The sequence below is a fragment of the Microtus oregoni genome, unplaced genomic scaffold (genome assembly GCF_018167655.1).
Source record: "Microtus oregoni isolate MIOR12 unplaced genomic scaffold, Mior012 000011F_ref0000422, whole genome shotgun sequence".
In the NCBI taxonomy this organism is placed as follows: domain Eukaryota; kingdom Metazoa; phylum Chordata; class Mammalia; order Rodentia; family Cricetidae; genus Microtus; species Microtus oregoni.
Window position 1 is genome coordinate 32,444,372 of NW_024543070.1, and position 23,525 is coordinate 32,467,896.

Genomic DNA, 23,525 nt, shown 5'->3' on the forward strand with positions numbered 1-23,525 from the left:
TATTGTTGCTGGAAGTAGTTTATATTTTTGAAACAATGCTGGCTTTGCACCTACTTATGAAATCCTACTTAAATAAATTGCATATGTTAATTATAGAATAAGATTTATGTTAAAATGACTAGTTGTATGTTGTTATATATTAGCTTGAAATCATAGGCTCTTGAATGCCCTTTGATGCATTTAAGGTAAGATTTTGAGTAATATGTGTTGTTGTAATATGTACTCAGTTGTCAAGTCCACAATCACCTTGACTGGAAAGAAAATTTTACTTTTTAAAAAACAGCCTGCTGATCATATGTAAAAGAGAACCTGAGGTGTATTAAAGAATATGATACAAAGCTTGGTAGTGGTTAGTACCTGGAACTGCATTTTTATTGAGTTGAGAAAAATGTCTGTAAATTAAAGAGAATTGAAAAATACTTTTTTCCCTTTTTTGGTTTTTATTTTTCTGACAGGATCCCATATAATCAAGGTTGGCTTTGAACTTCTTATCCTTCCAGTACCTCCCAAGTGCTGGGATTACAGGTGTGTGTTATCACACCTAGCTAGCTACTGAACACTTGTGAAGTCATCTTAATTGTGGGAGATCATGCACAGGAAGGGGGGATTTGTGAATTAACACTATTCAGGACCAGACTCATTGTAACGGCGTAAATGAATGCAGACAGAGTGTAAAAATATATATATATAGCTTTAATGTAGAAATAGACTTACAGAACCACCGTTCCCGCGGAGACCAGGAAAGCAGAAGCGAGCAGCTCGGAGCTTGCTCGCCAAATTTATAGGCAGACATTAGCCCGAGGCGAACACGCCCCTTAAGGGGCGGGACTTATCCCTACATCTCCCCTTTTTGTCTAAATAAGACAGAACTAAACCAAATACAACTACATACAATAACAACAAATAATAAATACAACAAACAATATTGAGAACAAAAGCTTTGCTAAACATTCTATCTCAAGAAGTCCAAATAATGTAAAGAGTAACTACAATTATATAATCTTCAACTCAGTCAAAGATCTGAGAAGGGAATAAACACTACTCAACAAACGAGATATATCCAAAATGTGCAACAATTGACAGAGACAACTGACTACCTGGGCAATCACCCAAAGTCTCGTTTGCAACATTGAGTCAACCAATTTTGGCTAAGGCCTAACATAACTGACATACCATTATTAAAGGCAAGGAACTTTTCAAAACTATCTTACCCTGTCTTGGCAGGATATGACAGTCCTGTTTTATCCATTGATGCACACTCTGTATCTGTGTCAGTGGTTGAGGTATGGGCATTTCTTTGCCCAAAGGCCAGTTCTGCCAAATAGAAAGGCTCCAGATGGAGTGTTTTTGGTGCTCAACATTCTCTCGGGAATAGAGCGGTGTTGCCAGGAGCAATTGTGTCTCACTATCACGAAACTCTGAGTTAGATTAAAGGCCATTTTCTACAGCTCTTTGAAGAGGTTGAAGATTATCTATCTATACTGAGTATAATCTCTATATATCTAAAGAACCTGATTAGTCTAATTATAAATGACAAACTTAGATGACAATTAGTCTATATAATTCTCAATATCTATCTAACTTAAAGACTAAGACAATAAACGACTGTGAAACAAATGAGGACAATGACCTCCAAATATAAACAATGTACAAATATACATTGCAGTAGGTAAATATATATCAATACACAAATATTATATAAGTATCTTAATCAGAGGTAGAAATGTACACTGCAATGTGGTAAATATATACAATATATATATATATCAATACAATATATGTCAATATATAAAAATGTTTTAAACAGAGGTAGAAACATGCATGTGTACAATAGTCAATATAATTTAACTTTGTATCAATATACAAGAATCTATATCAATATATTTGTCTATTATCCCATCATCCCTCTTTTTTTTTTTTTTTCAAAATGATCCCTGAGCTTATAAAATTCCTCCCCCAACCCTCAATCATATACTAATTATAATCAACCCCTAAATGATGTCCCTAAACCCAAGGGCAAACTTTACTGGGAGAGGGGACGTCGTTCTCTAGAATTACTTCCAGCTGTCATAGGGGCGACGTTCTTTCTGGGGGATCCTGTGAAAGTAAAATGATGGTTAAATTTCAAGATAATGTCTTTTAAGATTGCAAATAGTCTCTGAGTATTCTCGTGCAGGTCTGGCCAAAATGTTGCATAAGATGTGCACCATTTCAGCTAACCAAGTTGGAACTGTCTTGTGCAGCTGGTACCCAAAGCAGGTCTTGTAGTAGCGCTGTCAGTATCACGACGTCATATCAACCAGGTGGAGTTGTTGTTATGGGGCCCCATCTTCTTCCTGGAAACTTCAAATGTCACTTCAGGAAAAACTCATTGTTCATTATGAAAAACTTAAACATTAATCATATAGACATATATATATATATATATATATATATATTCAATGAAAGACATGATAGATATATTCAATGAAAAGTATGATAGATATGAAGAAAAGCAAAGATGTTTTCTAAACTCATATTTCTTTCTGTCCCATATCATGGCTCTTGACATGAGACAGAAACTCCAGAAACTCTGGGTTTTTCTCTTACTAACAGGCTTGGAATTGGAGAGGGACTGAGCCAGAGTCCAACTTCAAAACCAGCTTTATAAATTTAGAAATATGGTTTAATATTACTTACACAACCCATTCAGTTTTCTTGATATTTCCTATTGGGCAGGTATTTTTCCATCTGTCAGTATCCAAACAACCAGGGTTCCTTGAATTTCTCAAAGATGAGTGTTTCCCTGTGGAGATAAGAACAGAACCCTGCCCCCATTCTATATGTTTTTCTTACCACCTGTATGAATATCATCGTTGTGGATGAGTTGTCATTTCTCCTTTCCAAGAGGTTTCTCCTCTTCAAATCGAAACTTTATTAATTTTGATGGTATCCACAATTTTTCTTCTCCTGTGGAAACAAGAGCAAAACCCCTTCCCCAACGTAGCACATCTCCTGGCTTCCACTGAGAGGTCAGCACATCTTTGAAATAAATCGGTTGATTTAGTTCAGCAGACTTTTCCATTATCCAATGTCTTTCTGCTGCTGTCGTTCCTTTCTCATTAGCGTTAAGAAAATTCAAGGTTAATAAAGCATTATGTAATCTATTTCTGGGGGTATTTTCAGTCCCTTTCTGTTTGTTCAGCATATCCTTTATAGTACGATTTGATCTTTCTATAACTGCCTGACCTGTAGGATTATTTGGTATACCTGTAATGTGTTTTATATTATAATAATCAAAAAAGCGTTTCATTTTCTTAGATACATATGCTGGACCATTATCTGTCTTTATTTGCGCAGGTATACCCATGATGGCCATAACTTCCAATAAATGTGTGATTACTGAATCAGCCTTTTCTGAGCTCAGGGCAGTAGCCCATTGAAAACCTGAATATGTGTCTATGGTGTGGTGTACATATTTTAATTTGCCAAATTCTGCAAAGTGGAACACATCCATCTGCCAGATTTCATTCCTTTGGGTGCCCTTTGGATTAGCCCCTGCAGGCAGTGGCGTTTGGTTATAGAAAGAGCAAGTAGGGCATTTCTTTACAATCTCCTTAGCTTGTTGCCATGTAATTGAAAACTCTTTCTTCAAACCTTTGCTATTAACATGATGTTTTTTATGAAATTCAGAGGCTTGTAGCACACTACCAATCAATAATTGATCAATTTCTGCATTACCTTGTGCTAGAGGACCTGGCAGACCCGTATGGGATCGGATGTGTGTTATATATATAGGGCAAAGCCTGTTCCTGATCAAATCTTGAACCTGGAGGAACAATGAGGTTAGTTCAGTATCATCAGGTATAAATTCAGCAGTTTCAATATGTAAAATAACTCTTTCTGCGTATTGTGAATCTGTAACTATATTAATAGGTTCTTTAAAATCCCTTAGCACCATAAGAATGGCATATAATTCCGCCTTCTGGACAGAAGTATATGGACTTTGTTCCACCTTATCCAAGTCTTCTGATTTGTAACCTGCCTTCCCTGATTTATTGGCATCAGTATAGAATGTACGGGCTCCAGTTATTGGAGCATCACGGACGATTCGAGGAAGAATCCAAGAAGTTCTCTTTATGAAGTTAAGCCGCTTGCTTTTTGGATAGTTGTTATTAATGTCTCCCAAAAAATTAGCACAAGCTCTTTGCCATGGTTCATTATCTTCCCATAATTTCTTTAGTTCATCAGCAGTGAAAGGCACTATAATTTCTGCTGGGTCTATACCTGCTAGTTGACGAAGTCTCAGCTTGCCTTTTATAATTAACTCAGAGACTTTTTCCACATAAGTTTTCAGTTTCTTACTTGGTTTATGTGGTAAAAAGATCCATTCCAAAATAATATCATCTCTCTGCATTAAAATTCCTGTAGGAGAAATTTTTGATGGTAGTATGACGAGAATACAATCGAGCTCTGGATTCACCCTGTCCACATGTGCCTGTTGTAATTTTTCCTCAATCATTGTCAGTTCCTTTTCTGCTTCAGCTGTTAATTCTCTGGGACTGTTTAAATCCTTATCACCATCCAAGGTTTTGTTCAAATGAATTATTAGATCAGGTGTTATTCCAATAGCTGGTCGTAGACTGGAAATGTCTCCTAACAGTCTTTGAAAGTCATTAAGAGTCCGTAGGCGATCTCTCCTAATTTGTGCTTTTTGTGTCTTAATTTTTTGCAAACCTATTTTATAACCTAAATAATTAACAGAATCTCCCTTCTGAATCTTTTCAGGAGCTAATTGCAATCCCCATTTAGGTAAAAGTATCTTTATTTCTTCAAACAGTCTGTTCAAGGTATCCATGTTTGAATCGGATAACAAGATGTCGTCCATGTAATGGTATACTATAGATTTGGGAAATTTCTTGCGTATTATTTGCAATGGTTGGTTCACAAAATATTGGCACAGGGAGGGGCTATTTAACATACCCTGGGGGAGAACGGTCCAGTGGTACCTCCTCGAAGGTTGAGAATTGTTGTAAGTAGGCACTGTGAATGCAAATTTTTCTCTATCTTCTTTTTGCAAAGGTATAGTGAAAAAACAATCCTTTAAATCAATAACTATGAGAGGCCATCCTTTTGGTAATAAAGAGGGCAAAGGAATTCCAGATTGCAGAGGGCCCATAGGTTGAATAACCTTGTTGATGGCCCTGAGATCTGTCACCATTCTCCATTTACCTGATTTTTTCTTAACCACAAATACAGGAGAATTCCAAGGGCTGGTAGACTCTTCTATATGTCCAGCATCTAATTGTTCTTGTACCAGCTGTTCTAAAGCCTGTAACTTTTCCTCAGCTAAAGGCCATTGCTTTGTCCATATTGGTTTCTCAGTCAACCATTTTAGAGGCAAGGCTGTTGGTATCTCTGAAGGGACATCAATTGCTTGTTCTTGTACAGCCCGAATGGCCGGTTTTCTCCGTTTGTAATATCTTTTAATATTATTCTCAGAAATATAGGCTCTAGATTTAGCAGGAATGTTAATTTCAGTATTCCATTGTTGTAATAGGTCACGACCCCATAAATTCATTGCGATATTGGCTACATATGGCTTTAATTTTCCTATTTGTCCCTCTGGCCCTATACATTCAACCCATCTCGTGCTCTGCCTTACTCGAGATAGGGTTCCAATTCCCAGGAGCTGAACATTTACATTCTGAAGAGGCCAATACGGATGCCAAGATTCTGGGGTAATGATACTTACATCAGCACCTGTGTCCAGCAGGCCAGTAATAAAAATGCCATTTACACACACTCTCAGTTTAGGTCTTTGATCATTTATAGAAGTTTGCCAAAACACACGTAACTTATCTTTCTGATCATTATTGCTTGTAACAGTAGGCATGGGGCTTCCTAATTGTCCTGATGAGGCACGTTCTCTGCAGAAACTGGATATGACTGAACCATGTTTGCCATGGGGGCCTGTGAGGCCCCCCCTCTCACGTTTCCCGGCTGTATCAGGTTGCCTTGTCTATCTCTTGTAGACCTGCATTCATTCGTCCAATGTCTGCCCTTTCCACATCTTCTACATAAACCTGAAGGCTGAGTCCTCCTATTTCTGTTATTTCTAGAAGATGCATTATTATTATTATTTCTGAAAGATGCATTATTATTATTATTATTATTATTTCTGAAAACCCGTTGTTTACAATTCCTTTTAATATGACCCATTTTTCCACAATTAAAACATTTGGTATTCTGGTGTCTCCTTTTACCATTGGAAATTGCTTCTTCTACCCATGCTTCAGTGCCATAATCAAATGTATCAACATTGAGTGTATGCAAGACCCATTCTTCCAACGGCGCTGATCTGAGCTTTAAAGGACCCAAAATCCTTTTGCATTCCACATTTGCATTTTCATAAGCCAAAGACTCAATCATTATACGTCTTGCTTCTGGGTCAGATATTCCTATTTGTACAGCCTTAGTTAATCTTTGTAAAAAGTCACTAAAGGGTTCTCTCTGACCCTGTTTAACTCTGACAAATGATTCCATTCTCTGTCCTGGGTCTTGTACCCTGTCCCAAGCCCTTAAGGCTGCTGTAGTACACATGGAGAGTGTGTTTTCATCCAAATTAGCTTGTTCCTGAGGATCGGAAAAGGGCCCTTCACCTAGAATTTGATCTAGGGAAATGTCAATTCCCTTCGCTTTTTCCTGCTGTTCTAAGAGTCTAGCCTCTTGCCTGAATAAGCATTTCCATTTCAATTGCGGTCCACTCTCGAGTACCGCAGAGCTCAGCTGGAGCCAGTCCGAGGGGGTTGCTCTGCTTGTCGTGGCCCAAGATTTTAGCATCTCTTTAACAAAAGAGGCTTGCATCCCAAAAGTCATGACAGCCTGTTTTATTTCCTTGAGATCATTCATACGCACAGGCTCCCATGTATCCTCCTTGATGACCCTAGGGTTTTTGGAACCAATCACCTTCTCTGTTGTTATTACGGGAAAGGCAGGTAGAGCTGTAGGTAGAGCTTTGTGGAAATTGTCCCGGAGAGACTTACCCACAGATGTAGTTAAAATTTTCCTTTCTACCCTTTGCTCTTCTTCATCAGAATTTAGAAATTCCTCAATCTTTTCAATTCTATTCACCATTGCCTTCTGCAATGTCTGAATCTCCTGTCCAGAATTATGTTCCAAAGCCTTCATTGAGGATTCTAATGTATGAAGTTTGTCCGTTAGAGATAACATCTCATCTTTGGACATAATTTTTATGGCATAAACCGTGCCTTCTTGTATTGACAATCTTTCCGTCAATCTGTCATAAGCTTTAGACAAAATCCGATTGTCACATTCAGCAGTTTTGATTCTCTCAGTTAATGTTTCATTTCCTACAGAAAGGGACTGAATCTTATGGTCCAGATCAGCTGTTCCCTCTTCTATAGTAATGAATTTCTCCTTAACATCAGCCTGAAGAACTTCAACCTGATTCTTGAGAAGATTGTTATCAGCCTGGAGAACTTCAAACTGATTCTCGAAAAGATTGTTATCAGTCTGGAGAACTTCAACCTGATTCTTGAGAAGATTGTTATCAGCCTGGAGAACTTCAAACTGATTCTTGAGAAGATTGTTGTCATTCTCAATTGTTTTTAAGCGTTCAATCTCTGCCTTAAGAATCCTGGATTCGTCTCGTAAAGACTTTATCATATTTCTATTATCAAACCATTTGGTGCCAATGAAAACTACGAATCCCAGAAGGATCCATATATGTGGGGTGATAGACACCTCTTGTAAAATCTCCCACATGGTACAATTAAAAAAATCATTAAATTCTTGAACAGTAATGTGTTCAGACATTTTATTTATAAAAGAAAATTTTTTTACCTGCAAAGATCGGTTCCTGCCAGTGGTGGTCTCTGTGTTTTTGGAGCCTGTCCTAGAACTAGCTCTTGTAGACCAGGCTGGCCTTGAACTCACAGAGATCCGCCTGTCTCTGCCTCCCAAGTGCTGGGATAGAAGGCGTGCACTACCAAGGCCTGGCAGGCCTCAAACTCACAGAGATCTGCCTGCCTCTGCTTCCCAAGTGCTGGGATTAAAGGCGTGCTCTACCACTGCCTGGCCGGCCTCAAACTTATGATCCTCCTGCCTCTGCCTCCTTCAGCAAATCCTACCGGCGTGGGCCACCACAACCGGCCAAGTCACTTTGTAACAGACCAAATCTGACGCTGTGGCAGCTTTTGTTGCAAAACCGCAAGTACTTGAGCTTCAGGCAGTGGGGTTCAGGCAGTGGGGTTCCGCTGCAAAACTTAGCCAAGGCAGGCAGAATGGGCCTGTGTCGCCGAGTGTGTCTCGGACTCGGCACTGGGGCCGGAGTCACGAACTGAAAAACAGCACCGGGGAGGGTGCTGTGTTAGCTAGCGGGCTACCCGCTTGAGTCGGGGGCAAAATAGCCCAACGTTGGACGCCAAAATGTAACGGCGTAAATGAATGCAGACAGAGTGTAAAAATATATATATATAGCTTTAATGTAGAAATAGACTTACAGAACCACCGTTCCCGCGGAGACCAGGAAAGCAGAAGCGAGCAGCTCGGAGCTTGCTCGCCAAATTTATAGGCAGACATTAGCCCGAGGCGAACACGCCCCTTAAGGGGCGGGACTTATCCCTACAACTCATAGCTTGGGCATCAAATGGTTTTATTTGAGGCAGGGTCTCATATGTAGCTCAGGTTGGCCTGGAATTCTATATTTAAAAAATTTCTGACATTGACTCAAGACTTTATCAGTGATTTCCTGTAAAGGTTAAACCAGCACCAGCAGCTGTTCAGCTACTTACTTCTCTGTTCTGGATTGAGTGGACTCTGGGCTGTCCTGTGCCTTAGGACAGCAGTACTCAGTATGACCCCAAATGACAAGCTGTCACCAGTCAGTAAGTATAGAAAGTGAAAGTACTCAGGCTTTGAGACTCTTGCAGCATTCTGATGGAGTCTCTGGAATCAAATGAAAACTTGGCTTATTTTTAAAAAAGCAAGTCTCTGGGCTTGGTAGCGCATGACTTTAATCCCAGCACTTGGGAGTCAGAGATAGGTAGTTCGAGGCCAGCCTAGTCTACAGAGTGAGTTCCAGGACAGCCAGGGCTACACAGAGAAACCCTGTCTCGAAAAACAAAAAAGCCCAACCAGCCAAGCAAACAAAAACACAACTAAATCAGAGTTGGACAATGAGTCAGCAGTTAAGAGCATTGGACTGCTCTTCCAGAGGACCCAGGTTTGATTCCTAGCACTGACAGGGTGGCTCACAACCCTAGTCCAAGGGCATTCAACATTTTCTGGCTTCCACGGGTACCAGGCGCGCACGCACACATACACAGTGCATAAATATATATGCCAACAAAATATTAATGTGCATGAATACATAAAAACAAAAACTCCAAATAAGTCATTAATAAATATAGAACAGAGTCAAATTCCAAAGAGAGAAAATATATATATAAATTGGGACAAATATTTTAAAATAGATTAATTCAATTTGCTAGTCGATAAAGAAAGCCTTTTTAAAAAGCATATGTAGCCAGATGTGGTCCCATGTACTTGTAGTTCTTGTATTCAAAACACTTAAGTTTGATTCCAGCCTGAGCTACAGGTCAGATTCTACTGCAGCCCGTGATATACAGTGGGACCCTATCTTCGAAGAAAATGACCAAAACCAAAAGAAGTTGTGTGGATTAAAGTGAATATGCTGTACCTGTAATGCTAGCTCTCATGGTGCACAGACAGAATCACAGGGTTGAGGCCATCCTGAACTTCACAGGCTGACAAGGCATGGCATTTTCACTCACAGGGTTCACTTTAGTCACCTGCATGTTGGCAGAAAAGAAACTTGTATGTCACTTCTTAGTCTTTAACTGAGATCTCCGTAAAACAGTCTTTTTTGGGCCTATGGAGTGCTTGAGGTGCAAGCATGAGGACCTGAGTTCAGATCCCCAGCACTCAGGTAAAAGTAACTTCAGTGCTGAGCGGAGAGAGGATCCCTGGGAGCAAGCCTGTCAGGGAACTCTGGGTTCACTGAGAGTGGTGACTGAGGAATCAGGATACGCTGAGTTCTGGCTTTCATATGCATCTGCCTACATGTTCTCTCTCTCTCTCTCTCTATCTCTCTCTCTCTCACACACACACACACACACACACACACACACACACACACACACGAGGTCTGTGTTGTGACACACTTCTTTGAAGTTTGAAAGTCTAGAGAAAACAAGAGGAAAAATTCAAGATTTATCTTTTTGAAATACTTGGGTCAGTCAAGTTTTATTTTAAAAAAAACCCAGCAGATTCAGAGGGATGGGTAGATGGTTTTTTTGATTGAATGTGAATTGAAAGGTTGAAATGCTGACACAAGATTATTGATAATTGGTGGATACTAGGTGTCATATTTTTTTTTTCCCACCAGTAGTTAAGATGGTTACTTTTGGGGTTTCTGCCAGGAGTGAAAAGTGACATTTCTTTTGGTTACATTTTCAGGCGTACGTTGTAGAAGATAACAAGCAGCTTATTTTAGAAGGCCAGCATCACGTTGTTCTCAGCACTATTGGGAAAGAAGCCTTTTCACAGTCTCAGAAACAGGTAATGGCAGTTGCTGGGAGGCCGTTCTGACCCTTCCGTGTATGCGTATGGTTGTATGGTTGTGCTTCCGTTGTACTTGTGATCTTTCTGTGCTCTGTCCTCTCACTCCCTCTACCTCTGTCTTCTCTATTCTGAGACAGGGTCTGTTTGCTCTGCCTGGCCTCAAATGTGCAGCCTCTGCATTACCCTCTGGTGGTGGAGTTAGAGGCATGTGTTGCATGCCTAGTTTGTCTAAATATCCTTCTTTGGCTACCATTTATGTCTTTTATCCTAATATGTAAAAATTTCTTTCAGTGTTATTTATTTTATGGTGAGGATTGAACCCTGAGCCTCACACATTATAGCCCACACTCTACCACTAAGCTATACCTTTAACCCTTATTCAGTACAATTTAGAAGTCATGTTGTTTAGATGGCTTGAATGTATTAATAATAGATTTTAAAACTTTTAATGATATGTGATCTTTTTTATAAGTGAACATTTTGCCTGCATATATATGTCTGTGCACCATGCACATGCAGTGCCCAAGAACTGTATATGTGACGATATGCATGCTTGGTGTCCATGGACTATGTCTATGCATGCAGTGCCCACAGACTTGGGAAGAGGGCATTGGATCCTGGAAGTGGGTTTATGGATGATTCTGAACTGGGTCCTCTAGAAGAGTATTCGGTGCTCTTAAACACTGAGCCATCTCTCCAGCCCCAATAGTGCATTTTTTTAAACTTTAAAAATTAAAGATAGTCTTAAATAGAGAGTCTTTGCAAATCAAAACACATTCTAATCCAAGATTGGAGTCAAGAAAAAGACCCCAGCAGCTGTCCAGAGGCCCGCCTGTCTTTCCTCAGCTCTGTGTTTTCTGAAGTAAACCGGACTGTTTGTATGTCTTAGAAGTCAAAAAGCAGAGCTGCTGTTTTGAATCTGTGCAGATGTCCTATAGGTTTATTATAGGTTTCTTGTCACCCTGTCCATGTTATAACTCTTCAGTGGACATTTCAGTGCTGAAACAACTACTTTCTAATCAAAAGAGCAGACTGATTCCCAGGCTGACGGGGGAGGACTGCAGGGTGAGCTCTAAGACCTTACGAAACCAGAGTGTGAAATGTCCACTGCTTAGGAGAGCATGTAGGCTGAATTGCTTTATGTTACAGAGTTTTGCTGTTTTTATCCTCATAAATACTCTGTTCACCTTACACAGTAGAATCAGCCGGATTTTTCAAGAGACTCTTGCAAAAAGTAGAGCTGTGTAGAAGGAGCAGCGGGCTGCGTTCCTGCCACCCGGATCCCAGCCGCCTGGCTAGCTTATGACCCGAAATAACAACACACAAGTTGTATTCTTTTAAACACTGCTTGGCCCATTAGCTCTAGTCTCTTACTGGCTAACTCTCATATCTTGCTTTAACCCATATCTAATAATCTGTGTAGCACCACGAGGTGGTGGCTTACCGGGAAGATTCTAGTGTACGTCCATCTTGGGCTGGAGCTTCATCGCATCTGCCTCAGAGGGGAGAGGCATGGCAATTGCCTCACTTCCTCCCAGCATTCTGTTCTGTTTACTCCGCCTACCTAATTTTCTGTTCTATCAAGGGCCAAGGCAGTTTCTTTATTAACCAATGAAATCAACTCAAAACAGAAGACCCTCCCACATCAGAGATGTCTTTATGATTAGTGTTAGATAATTTTTATGCTTCACTTTTTTTATAATTTTAAAATAAATTTATATTTTTAATAAATTTTTAAATGATTTTTATAAATTTTAAATGTTTTTTATAATTTTAAAGTAATTTTTGTTTTCACTTTCCTCCTTTAAGAAAAAACAATTTAGGGGACCTTATGCAGTAGCTCAGGCTGGCCTCAGTTTTGTGTATAGCTGAGGTTGACCTTGAATTCTTGATTATTTTGCTTCTACCACTTCAAGTGCTGGGGAAACAAAATATGGGATTATAATGGCACCACTGTGCCTGGTTTATAGGGTGCTGGGGCTTGAACCCATTCATGCCAGGCAAGCACTGTACCAGCTGAGCTATCTCCAGTACATATTAGCCTTTGAGTAATATATTTGAAATACTAAATCTATGAGATAAATGAATATGTTTTCTTTTTTTTTTAATATTTATTTATTTATTATGTATACAATATTCTGTTGTGTGTATGCCTGCAGGCCAGAAGAGGGCACCAGACTTCATTACAGATGGTTGTGAGCCACCATGTGGTTGCTGGGGATTGAACTCAGGACCTTTGGAAGAGCAGGCAGTGCTCTTAACCTCTGAGCCATCTCTCCAGCCCAATGAATATGTTTTCAAGATGGAAATTTTTTATTTGTTTGTTAATTCTTGATCCTCAGCTGTTAAAACAGCTGTGGATAATTGAATATCCACAGCCTAAGTACTGAACAGTTTTATTGAATGAAAATCACATCAGTCATGAAAATGGTTGGTTATGGGAGCCAGTGTTACATGTAGGAAAGGTATTAAAGTAATTATGTAAGATCATAGAGCTAATGTGTGGAGTGGTTAGGTAAACTAGTGTTTATCTCAGGTTATACTACAGATGACAATAGCTGCCAGTTTAAATAATAGCAAAGAAGAAAAGGTACTTCATGATTTAGGTTCTCTTCACTGTTTTTTTAAGAGTTTGTACATACTGTGACTTATATAAAGCATCATTTCATTATTAGTCTTTATTGTTTATCCTCAGGAGCCGCCAGAAATGGAACTATTAAAGTTTTTCAGGCCAGAAAACACTGCAGTTTCTACAAGACCATCAGTAGAACAGCTTTCTAATCTCATTAAAACAAGTCTTCACTACCCGGAGTCATTTCATCATCCATTTCATCAAAAAAGGTATGGGGCTTATTTTTGTTAAATTTCTTATGTACATGTACAGATACCCATTCTTTAAAAATTAACATTATTTCAGTAACAGCATTGACCCACTTACCAAAAGAAATTTAAAATAATATTGAGTCTTCCATGATTTAACCTTTACTATGATTAGTTTTTGTGTCTGGTGTGTTTGCGCATGCATGTGCAGGCACGCATAGACACACAACTTCAGTGTTACTGAGGATGAATGTTGGCCCACCCAATTCTCAGATGTCAAAAACTTTCTATTTGAAGTGTTAAGTTTTTTTCATAAAGTCAAAAACTAGAGAAAAAGATTGTATCATTTTGTTTTAGACACAAATCAAACCTATAGCATGACTAACAGTGGAACTCAGTTTTAGACTATGTCCTTCCCTTAAGATTTTTTTACATCTGTTTTGTGTGTGTGTGTGTGTGCGTGCGCGTGTGTGTGCCTTATGTGGCATTCACATGGAGGTCAAAGGACATCTTTTGAAAGTTAGTCCTCTCCTTCTACCACGTAGAGCTCAGGTATGAAACTCAGGTTGTCAGACTTGGCAGTAATCCGAGCCATCTTGCAAACTAACTCCTCCTGGAGAATCTTCAAGTACTAAATAGGGAATGATTTATTTATAATTTTGATAAACAACTTTAATGTGTAAACAACGTTTTTAAAGTAGAAAGTTCTAAGCCAGTCAGTGGTGGCCCACACCTTTAATCCCAGCACTCGGGAGGCAGAGGCAGGCGAATCTCTGTGAGTTCAGAGAGAGTTTTAAATCTGATGACACTTCAAAAGGTTGCCCATTTGCAGGCATAAAGGCATAGAGTTTTCTTAGAACCAGTGTGTCTATAACAATTGATGTTTAAAGTTTTGGGGAAGTCACCATTGGGAGAGATGGGAGAGGGATGTATGTGATAGGACAGAAAAGAAATGGTGAAGAGTGAGCCGAGGAGAAAAGCATATCTTCAGAAGGCTGGAAAAGAGCAGCTAAAGCAGGAAGACCAAGATGGAGGTGATGTCTCAGCAGCTGGAGGGAAAAAGGGACTGACAGTTCAGTGCTCCAGAAAGGTCTGGTCGTAGTCAGTGGGCCGTGATGTGAATTGCTCTGAGGACTCGATGGGCAGCAGGGTGGGTTGTGCAAATATCTGCATCTCTTCTTTCTAGTAGCATTTTAGTAAGGTGTGAGTAACTTAGCATTTGAGGAATAGATGGGACCTGAATAGTTTAAGTTCCTGGGGCTTCACTTTGGCTTGTTACATACACATTTGTAATTTAAATGAAGGAGAGGCTGCAAACTAGAAACCTGCTCTCTGGGGCATAGCGCCAGCACAACCTAAGCCACATATGTATGCAGGAAAACACTTTAAAGTGTACATTCTGATATTTAGTATGGAGAGATTGTATTAATGTATTTTATTTACAAAGTAAGTTACCCTAAAATGATTTTGTGACTCATTTTGTTTTTTTTCTTACTTGAATTTGATTTTAAACTTGTGTTTTGTTAAGTATTTTTGTGTTATTTTTAAGAAACTAGTTTCTAAGAAGAAAGTGTATGACTAATGGTTTGTTTATCTTTGTTCCACAGCCTTTGCTTAGTACCAGTCACCCTTTTACTTTCTAATTGTTCTAAGGCTGATGTGGATGTAATAGTTGATTTGCGGCATAAAACAACAAGGTGAGAATTTATTTTATGAGAGGCTGTTTAGTAGCCCAAAGTTTGGTATTATTTAAAGCAGTTCAGTGTTTTGAAATTATGCAAATCACTGCCTAACATGGATAAAGTTAATTCAAGCAGTGTTAGATTTGTTTATATAGTGTCAGAGAATTGTTACAGAGCTATTAAATATCGGAGGTTTTTTTTCCCCAACTTGAAAATAATACTTAATAAAAGAGTCTAGATTATATTGCTATACCCAATACTCCTAGAACCAGCAGGCTTGTCTCGGGCATTTTTGTATTAGGAAATAAATCTCAGACTGAAGAAATGGTTCAGTGATCAATTACACTTGCTGCTCTTGTAGAGGATCTGTGTTTGGTTCTCAGCATCTCTGTGGTATCTTACAACCATCTGTAACTCCAGTTCCAAGGGATCTGATATTTTCTTCTGGCTCTTCAGGTACCAGGTACACACATGATTCAGTTACACACATGGAGGCAGTGTATCCATACACATAAAGATAAGTAAATTAATCTTCAAAAACACAAAAGAAAAGTCTTATTAAACATATGCTTAATGTTTTCATATTACACCCTAGATGGTGTCTTAAAATCTGAGTGCATAGGAGCCTGCATGTCTGCATATCACAGACTCATTGAGTTGTGCTGTGGTGCCGAGCACTAGATTGTTCCTACTTCCTAGTTTTACAACATTTACGATTATGGGCATTCTTTTACACAGTTATTTTTTTGTATGTGGATAACAGGTTAAGAGCTCAATTTCAAATCAGGTTCCATTGTTTACTAGATGCCATTATGGGCATTAAATGAAATAATCTACTTTTAGCATTGTTCCTAGAAAATAGTAATAACTGTTAACATATGGTTGATTGTTACGGTAATAATGTTATTAATAATAGTTCATTTCATAAACAATTCCTAGAAATAAAAGGATTTGATGAAAGAGAGATGTTAGTAAGATTTTAGAGGGGAAAAAACATAAAAAAAAATTGACAACTTACCGTTTCCTTCCTCCTCTAGTCCAGAGGCATTGGACACTCATGGATCGTTCACATGGCTTGGACAGACACAGTATAAACTCCAGCTGAGAAGTGAAGAGTCACGCAGTTTGCAACTGAAAGCATGCTTTGTTCATACGGGTGTTTATAACCTTGGGACTCCAAGGGTATTCGCCAAGTTATCGGACCAGGTTACAGAATTTGAAACAAGTCAGCAGAACTCCATGCCTGCTCTGATTATCATTAATAACGCATGACAGCTGAGAGTCACAGAAAGAGTCCGACTCTGTGGGATTAGTTTTACAGCAGCGTTTGAATTACCCTCTTGTTAAGGAAGTTCTCTGATCACTGCAAAAATACTGGGACTTGGCACTTAGCTGACACACAGTACACTGGACTGAGAATAGAATTCCGATTCTTTCTTTTAAAACTGGTAATAATGTCCATGTTCATAATACAGAATTTCAATATATCCATACACTTTAACAAGCCGTGTCTTAAAAAAAAAGTCGAAGTCTGCTGTTGCAGCTTGTAGAATGGGTGTGACCCTGAGGAGATGGTTTTGAGGAGGGGAAGGCCTCGTTGGCAATACTGCCATTAAGCCATTCATGTGCAGTTCCCAGCTGTACTGTGAAGTTCTCTAGAGTGTTAAATACAGGTTTTCCTGCCTTGCCTCATGCCGTTCTGTAAGATCGGTCTTGGACTTTGGTTATGGCATTTGTATTTCAGTCTGGTATCCCAATGGCTTATATATAACTGTAAAAAGAAAAGCTTTTCTGATGCTTTGAACATAGTTTTGGAAAGAATTTGACTTTATTCCCTTACTCATCTCTTGACTGTCACACTATTTCACGATAAGATTTTTGTCATTAAATCATATTCTTTATTATATAACTTTAACAATTAAGTTGATCTGTTTAAAATATAAATCTACTCAAGTTAAAAATAAGCTTTTCAAAAATGTATTATATTTATAACAAATTTACTGTAAATAGAATAAAGACATACTATTCACTGTATAAATTTATTAGATGCTTTTTTTAAAACCTGGTTTTGTGAGGACTTAATATATTCTCTATTTAAAATAAATGCCACCTGTGTACAGTAGGCACCAGCCTAGTTTCCTGTGAAAGCTTCATCGCCATTGTTCACAAATGAAGCATGGCCTTTGCTCTTGAAGAGCAAATGAAGTTTTTCTTTGAACGTGTCCTGTCTGGTTCTGTATTCAGGTCTGTATGGGCTGGCCTCATGCCAGTGGGGAGGTCATCATTGCTTCCTACACCTACTGTTCACAGCTGCATAGGCGCTGGTTACAGACTTCCTGTAGGAAGAAGTACAGCTTCTGAACTGAACAGGAAATAGCTCCCTAAAACAGTACCCAATTAGTTCTTACTGGTGATCAAAATCCAGAGCAAAATGCAGAGCTGGGAGATTGGCGTTATGGGGATTACTGTGCCCAGAATGTGTTCCCTTCTGGAGTAGCAGATTTAATGTGCTTAGAAGGTAAGATGTGTAAGTCAGGAGAAATTATGTAAATTGAAGCAAACAGAGAACAAGGTGAAGTAGGGGAAAGGTAACAGAACTGCAGACATGGTTGAGTCTGGAAAAAGAAGAGGAAGAACATAGACAGTGTTAAGAGGACCTCACAGCTTTCCAGATGATTGTCAGATCATGGTACTTCTGTCTGAACAGCAGTCTCCACCAGAGGCAGATGTATTTCCTCCCTCCCCCACAGCCTGCAGTACTGGAGCTGTCATTCGGGACCTCATGCGCTTAGACAAGCCAGCCCAGTTCCAGAAGAGTAGCAGTACTTAACCAACAGTGACTTCAAAACAATGAAAGAAACCAGTGGAATATCCGAAAGGGTTGAGTAGTGTGTTGTGTTTTATTTTTTGAGGCTGGTCTTATGTATCCCAGATTGGCCCTGAACTTAGTATATTGCCAAAAATGACCTTTTTTTTTTTTAAATTTGTTTTGGTTTTCAAGGCAGGAACTTGCTGTAGACCAGGCTGGCCTTGAACTCACAGAGATCTGCCTGCCTCTGCCTCTGGAGTGCTGGGATTAAGGGTGTGCACCATCACTGGCCGATAACCTTTAAATTTTGACACCCTGTCTCTACCTTCCAGGTGCTGGTATTATAGGCATGTATCGCTGCACCCTGTTTCTGCAGTGCTATGGCTGGTACCAGGGGTACAGGAGTTGCCATAAATAAGACGCTAAAAGCAAAACTGGTTTACCTGGCAGGAGTTTTAAATCCCCTCAACTATCCCAATCTTGTATAGGGAAAGAGTTACACTAAATAGAGCATGTGCTGAGAAAGTCGTGCAAAGCCAAAACTGAGCCACACCACAACCCTAAGCTACAATTTTAAACCCAGCAAAAATATACCCTTGCAGAAAGGGAATTGAAGCATATTTTCAGACTAACCCAGAGCATTCAATTCAGGTGGCTGTAAGCTATTGGCAGCTACCCAAATTTCTCCATTCATTCTCCATATATATATATGATCCCACAGTAAAAGCGGTGGAGCCAAACCTAGTCCTTGATTCCAGTGTAGCCAGGAAGAGGGTACCACCAACTCTAAATTTTCCAGTAGTGAGAATTCAGTACATAACTCCTATGAACTTCTACTTGGAGCCTTTATGGAATCTGTAGGTGGAGACAGCAGGAATGTAGATAAACTAAAAAGGAGAGAGGTGAAGGCTGACCTGTTATCAATCCAGAGAAATGACCCTGGTGTATCTGGGGGACTCAAGCAAGATGAGACTACTTGGGAGAAAAGCAGACAGTGCAGGGCCAGAGGATTTCTTTCTTTGCAAGGTTTTACCATAGCCAAGGGATTCTTGAACCACGTCCACAGGAGGGCACTAGAGTGCAGTTGTGTGTCAGTGCTGTCATTAACTTGCCTTAAAACTGTAATTAGTGTCGTAAGAGTTGATACTTGAGGGGAAAGGTGGGCAACTTTTGCTTTCTAAAGATTTTTGTTAAACACATTTTTTATTTTTGTGTTTGTATATGCTGCGTGTGTGCAGGTGTCCTCAGAGGCCAGAACAACCAGGGTCTTGCACCAATTTATTCATTCGTTCATTTTTGAGACAGGGTCTCATGGAGCTGACTAAGGACGACCTTACACTTCTGATGCTTCTGGGTGTCACGATAGGTAGGTAAGTAGGTAGGTAGGTAGGTAGATAGATAGATAGGGCATCAAGGTTTTCCACATCACCCATTTTTAAGACAGTACTCAAGCTGAGCATTGCAGTCTCTTGACAGTTACCCTTTGATTTGCCAGAGGTCATCTTTTAAAACCTTTAAATTACATTTTAATTAATTGTGTGAGTTTGTGTATGCACATGCACACCCATGTACCATGGTGTGCTTGTGGAAGTTAGGACAACACGTGAGAGTTGGTTTTCTACCTCCACCATGTGGGTTATGGAATCAAACTTAACTTGATCGCAGGTATGGCAGCCATCGCCTTTATCAGCTGAACCTTCTCTCCAGCCTCGCATCTTTTCCTTTTTAATATATAATCTTTAGCCAACCTCCCCTTTCCATTGTCCAAGGACGCTCACCTCGCCCTATGGCTCTATTCTCACTGTCTGTGTAACAGTTTCTAGCTTCCACTGCTACCTCTGCCCCCTGGGCAGGCAGCAGGCTTATCTTCTGTATCTTTCCCCATGATACTTTGTACCAGCCATAAGCCAACCCCGTGCACTTTAAAAGTTCCCAGAGAGAGCCAATAATAGAAGTTTGGCAGTGAACCAGAATTAAAATGAAGACTTGGTAAGAAAATCTAGGTGTGAGTCTGTTTCAAAGGAAATGAAATATCTCCAATAGCACAGTTTTCAAGATTAAGCCATTTCTGTCAACCCATTTATCCCAAAAGGCTTTCACCAGCTTATTGGAGTGAAGCAATTTGAACTGTATGTTATAAAATATTTGTAGCATATCATAATATGCTACAAGCAACCCTCTGGCCTCCACACAGAACAAGTTGCCAGCTTTGTAACATTGGACAGGAGGTATCTAACTCTTTCTTCCTTGAGGTGCATCTGTGTTCCTGAAGGCAATCAGAAAGCAAAGGTTGGGTGATGCTCCTAATTGTCTCCCCAGGGAGTCAGGTGTGTTCCCTGAGGCTACCCTTGGGCATTTAGGAAACTGTCTCGAGGAATATTGAGAGTGGCAAAAACACCTTGAGAACATACTTGTGGAGACTTGTGGCCAAGTGCCAGGGAGGATGGGCAGGGTTGGAAAGCTCTGGTGTGGTGGTGTGAGCAGGTCCAGGTGGTATTTGTTGGTATTCCACACCTGACAGTCATCAGGTAGAGGAGCTTGTTCTGCAGTCTGCATGTCTTTAAATGAATGACAAAGCAATTCCAGGCTTCCCAACCCATCTGTAACTTCAGTTCTAGGGGCATCTGAAGCCTTCTCTCTCCTGGCCTCCACAGGCACTACATGCACGTGGTGCATACAAATTCATGCAGGCACACACACAAACACATAAATTTAAACCTTTAAACGTTATTTTTATGGGTCACTGAATAAATTTGTAGATATAAAAGATGTCTATCTCATATTTACATACACATGTACATGGCATTTTCTAAGTCACAAATGAAACTTTTAATTCCCAATAATGTCATTCCCTAGTTGATATAAAATTCAGAATTTAATTTTTTTTAGTTAAGGTAAGCTTTTTCTTTTAAAAATTTGTATCCTTATATTATTCCAACCTAGATTTTACTTGTTTTTTTTTTTTTTTCTCAAGGAAGAGTTGAAAATACTACAAAATGGGCTGGAGAGAAGGCTCAGTGGTTAAGAATACTGGCTGCTATTCCAGAGGACCTGGGTTCAATTCCCAGCATCCACACAGTGGCTTACAGCCATCTATAACAGAATCTTTTTCTGACCTGCATGTGGTGCATGCACAGACTTGCAGGCAAAACACATGCACATAAAATAAAAACGAATGAACTAGAAAATAGACTGGGAGTGTGTGCCGAGCAGGTGCAGGGCTCTGGGTCTGATCCCCAACACCCATGCCACCCCCAGCTACAAAAGGAAAAAGCTGGGCTATTTCTCTCATAAATAAGAGGCTAAAGGCAATGCTAGTTGGCAAAAGTTTCCAATTCTCGTAATGCCATCCAATCTCTCATAGGGAAGGAACTACGCTAAATATAGAACGTTTTGAAAAAGCATATAAAGCCACATGGTGAATAAGAAAGAAACAACAAGCTGTGAACCAGGTGTCAGCTCCCCAAATAGAAAGCTCCTGTGAGTATATGGGTGCTGGGACCCAAACCAGGTTGTCTTCAGGAGCTGTGAGTGCTCTAAAATCATGGAGCCAGCTCTCCAGCCCCAGCAGTAATTTTTTGTTGTTGTTGTTTTTTTGGTTTTTCGAGACAGGGTTTCTCTGTGGTTTTGGAGCCTGTCCTGGAACTAGCTCTTGTAGACCAGGCTGGCCTCGAACTCACAGAGATCCGCCTGCCTCTGCCTTTCAAGTGCTGGGATTAAAGGCGTGTGCCACCACCGCCCGGCTCCAGCAGTAATTTTTTAAATTAAAATTTTAGTTAATGTACAAAAAAATGGGTTTCGTTGGAAATAGATGTTTTGAAATTAAACTGTAGTCTTTAAAACCTTGTCTTAATTTACTTGCTTGTAACTGGTTATGAGGTTTATGCAAATGAAGGTCTCCAACTTCATTTGAATTAAATTCAAATTTTCACCTGTTAAACTCTAAATGCACAGAATGGGTTGCTGTGGTCATTTTGTTGATCCCAACTGGTGCAGACGGGCTGTGGTCAGAACAAGATGGGCTGCTCCCCTCAAGAGCTTTCAGAATGTGTAGGTTACCTCCCCACATTCCCAAACTGCTTGTAGTACACAATTCCACAGCCTCGACTTCCCAGAGATGTGTTTCTTTAATCAAAGAGCAAAGAGGAAATGAGTTTGTTGTCTAAATTAATTTATAATGTATGTATAAGGGGTGGATTGGAGCCTAGAGGGTATCTGCTGAGGTGTCCAGGTTCTTGTATTCTAGAACCAAGAATTGGACCAGGGCCATGTGGATAGTTCCAGAAATAGAGACAGTTTATCGAGCCAAGAATGGAAGCAGGCTGAAGAACCAAGAAAGGTAGGAGCTGTAATGACCTCCAGCATGGAGGAAGGTGAGCCCATGCGGGCCATCTGCATAGCATCCAAGTTTTCCTGTTTGGAAATCTAAGGGTTTTTCTGCACGTGTTCTGTTTCATTACATGTAGCCCGAAGTGTGGGTATTGGTATGTTGGTCTTCCTCTGCTATTGGTTTCTGTGCCAATCTCTGATGCCCTGTTCTCTGTCCAGGTCTCCTGCCACATAAAGGACTCTTCTGATGAGGACTTTTTGGTTTATCCTATTGTTATCTTTTTTTTATTTTTAATATAGAGTCTCACTTTAAAGCCTTGGCTAGCCTGGAACTCACAGCAATCCTCCTGCTTTGGCCTCCCAAGAGCTGCCTCCACAGGCTTGTGTCACATGGCTAGCTTCTGGTGAGTTTCTTTTCTTAAAAAAGGATTTTTATATGTATGAATATTTTGCCTGCATGTATATGTGTACCATCTGTGTGTCTAGGCCTGTGGATGCCGGAAGAGAGTCAGATTCCCTAGAACTGAAGTTATGGATGGTTGTGAGCTACCATGTGAGTACTTGGAACCAAACCCAGGTCCTCTGCAAGAGCAACAAATGCTTTAGACCACTGAACCATCTCTCCAGCCTGTCTAGTGAGCTATGTAAACTATAGAATCAGTGTTGAAGAGACAGCTTAGGGGTTAAAAACATGTGATGCTCTTGTAGAACTCCTGAATTCAGCTCCTAGCACCCACAGCGGCTCGCTTTCCAGCCTCCAGTAACTCCAGTTTGAGGAGATTCAAGGCCTTCTAGACTTCACAGGCCCCTGCACTAAACGTGCACACACAGAAAGAGGGGGTAGGACAAGCTTATAACTCACTAGTGATTAACTCTGAGTCACCAATAACGAACCAGTGTGCATTATGGAAAGAAATCAAAGCATTTCCTTTGGAATCGTTTAACCAAGAGCAAGTCCAAATTTGAATTCTCTCCTTCGTGCTCCCTGTGTCTTCCGTCCTCAGTTGTAGGAGTCTGAACCTGTCCATCCTTCTGCGATTCTGTTGTGTGAGTTGTCTGTTTCTAACAAAGGGTTTGTCGAGCAGCACAGAAACATCACATGGGGAAGGAATGAGACACAGAAATCTTCAGCAGAGTTTTACATGGTTTTAAGTCACTGGCTCCAACTGACCAGATAACAGACATAATTATAGCCAGTAACTATAAATTATTGCTTTCAACCTTTATGGTAGATTTTAGGAAATCACTTTCAACGTCTCTGTTTTCTGCTTTCAGCAAATGACACACATGCATTATCT

The 23,525-nt window shown here is 40.0% G+C and overlaps 1 protein-coding gene across 4 annotated transcripts in view; it reads left to right on the forward strand.

Moving 5' to 3' along the window:
* LOC121453479 (trafficking protein particle complex subunit 8-like) overlaps positions 1 to 17,193 on the forward strand; it is a 95,149-nt gene extending 77,956 nt beyond the window's left edge. For all 4 annotated transcript variants that reach the window (XM_041660289.1, XM_041660290.1, XM_041660291.1 and 1 more), the window contains 4 exons: positions 10,483 to 10,584; positions 13,283 to 13,428; positions 15,015 to 15,104; positions 16,127 to 17,193. In XM_041660289.1, the coding sequence (XP_041516223.1) occupies positions 10,483 to 10,584; positions 13,283 to 13,428; positions 15,015 to 15,104; positions 16,127 to 16,361 (573 nt within the window). In that variant the 3' untranslated portion in view covers positions 16,362 to 17,193. The remainder of the gene's footprint in view (positions 1 to 10,482; positions 10,585 to 13,282; positions 13,429 to 15,014; positions 15,105 to 16,126) is intronic.
* The last annotated feature ends 6,332 nt before the right edge of the window (positions 17,194 to 23,525 follow it).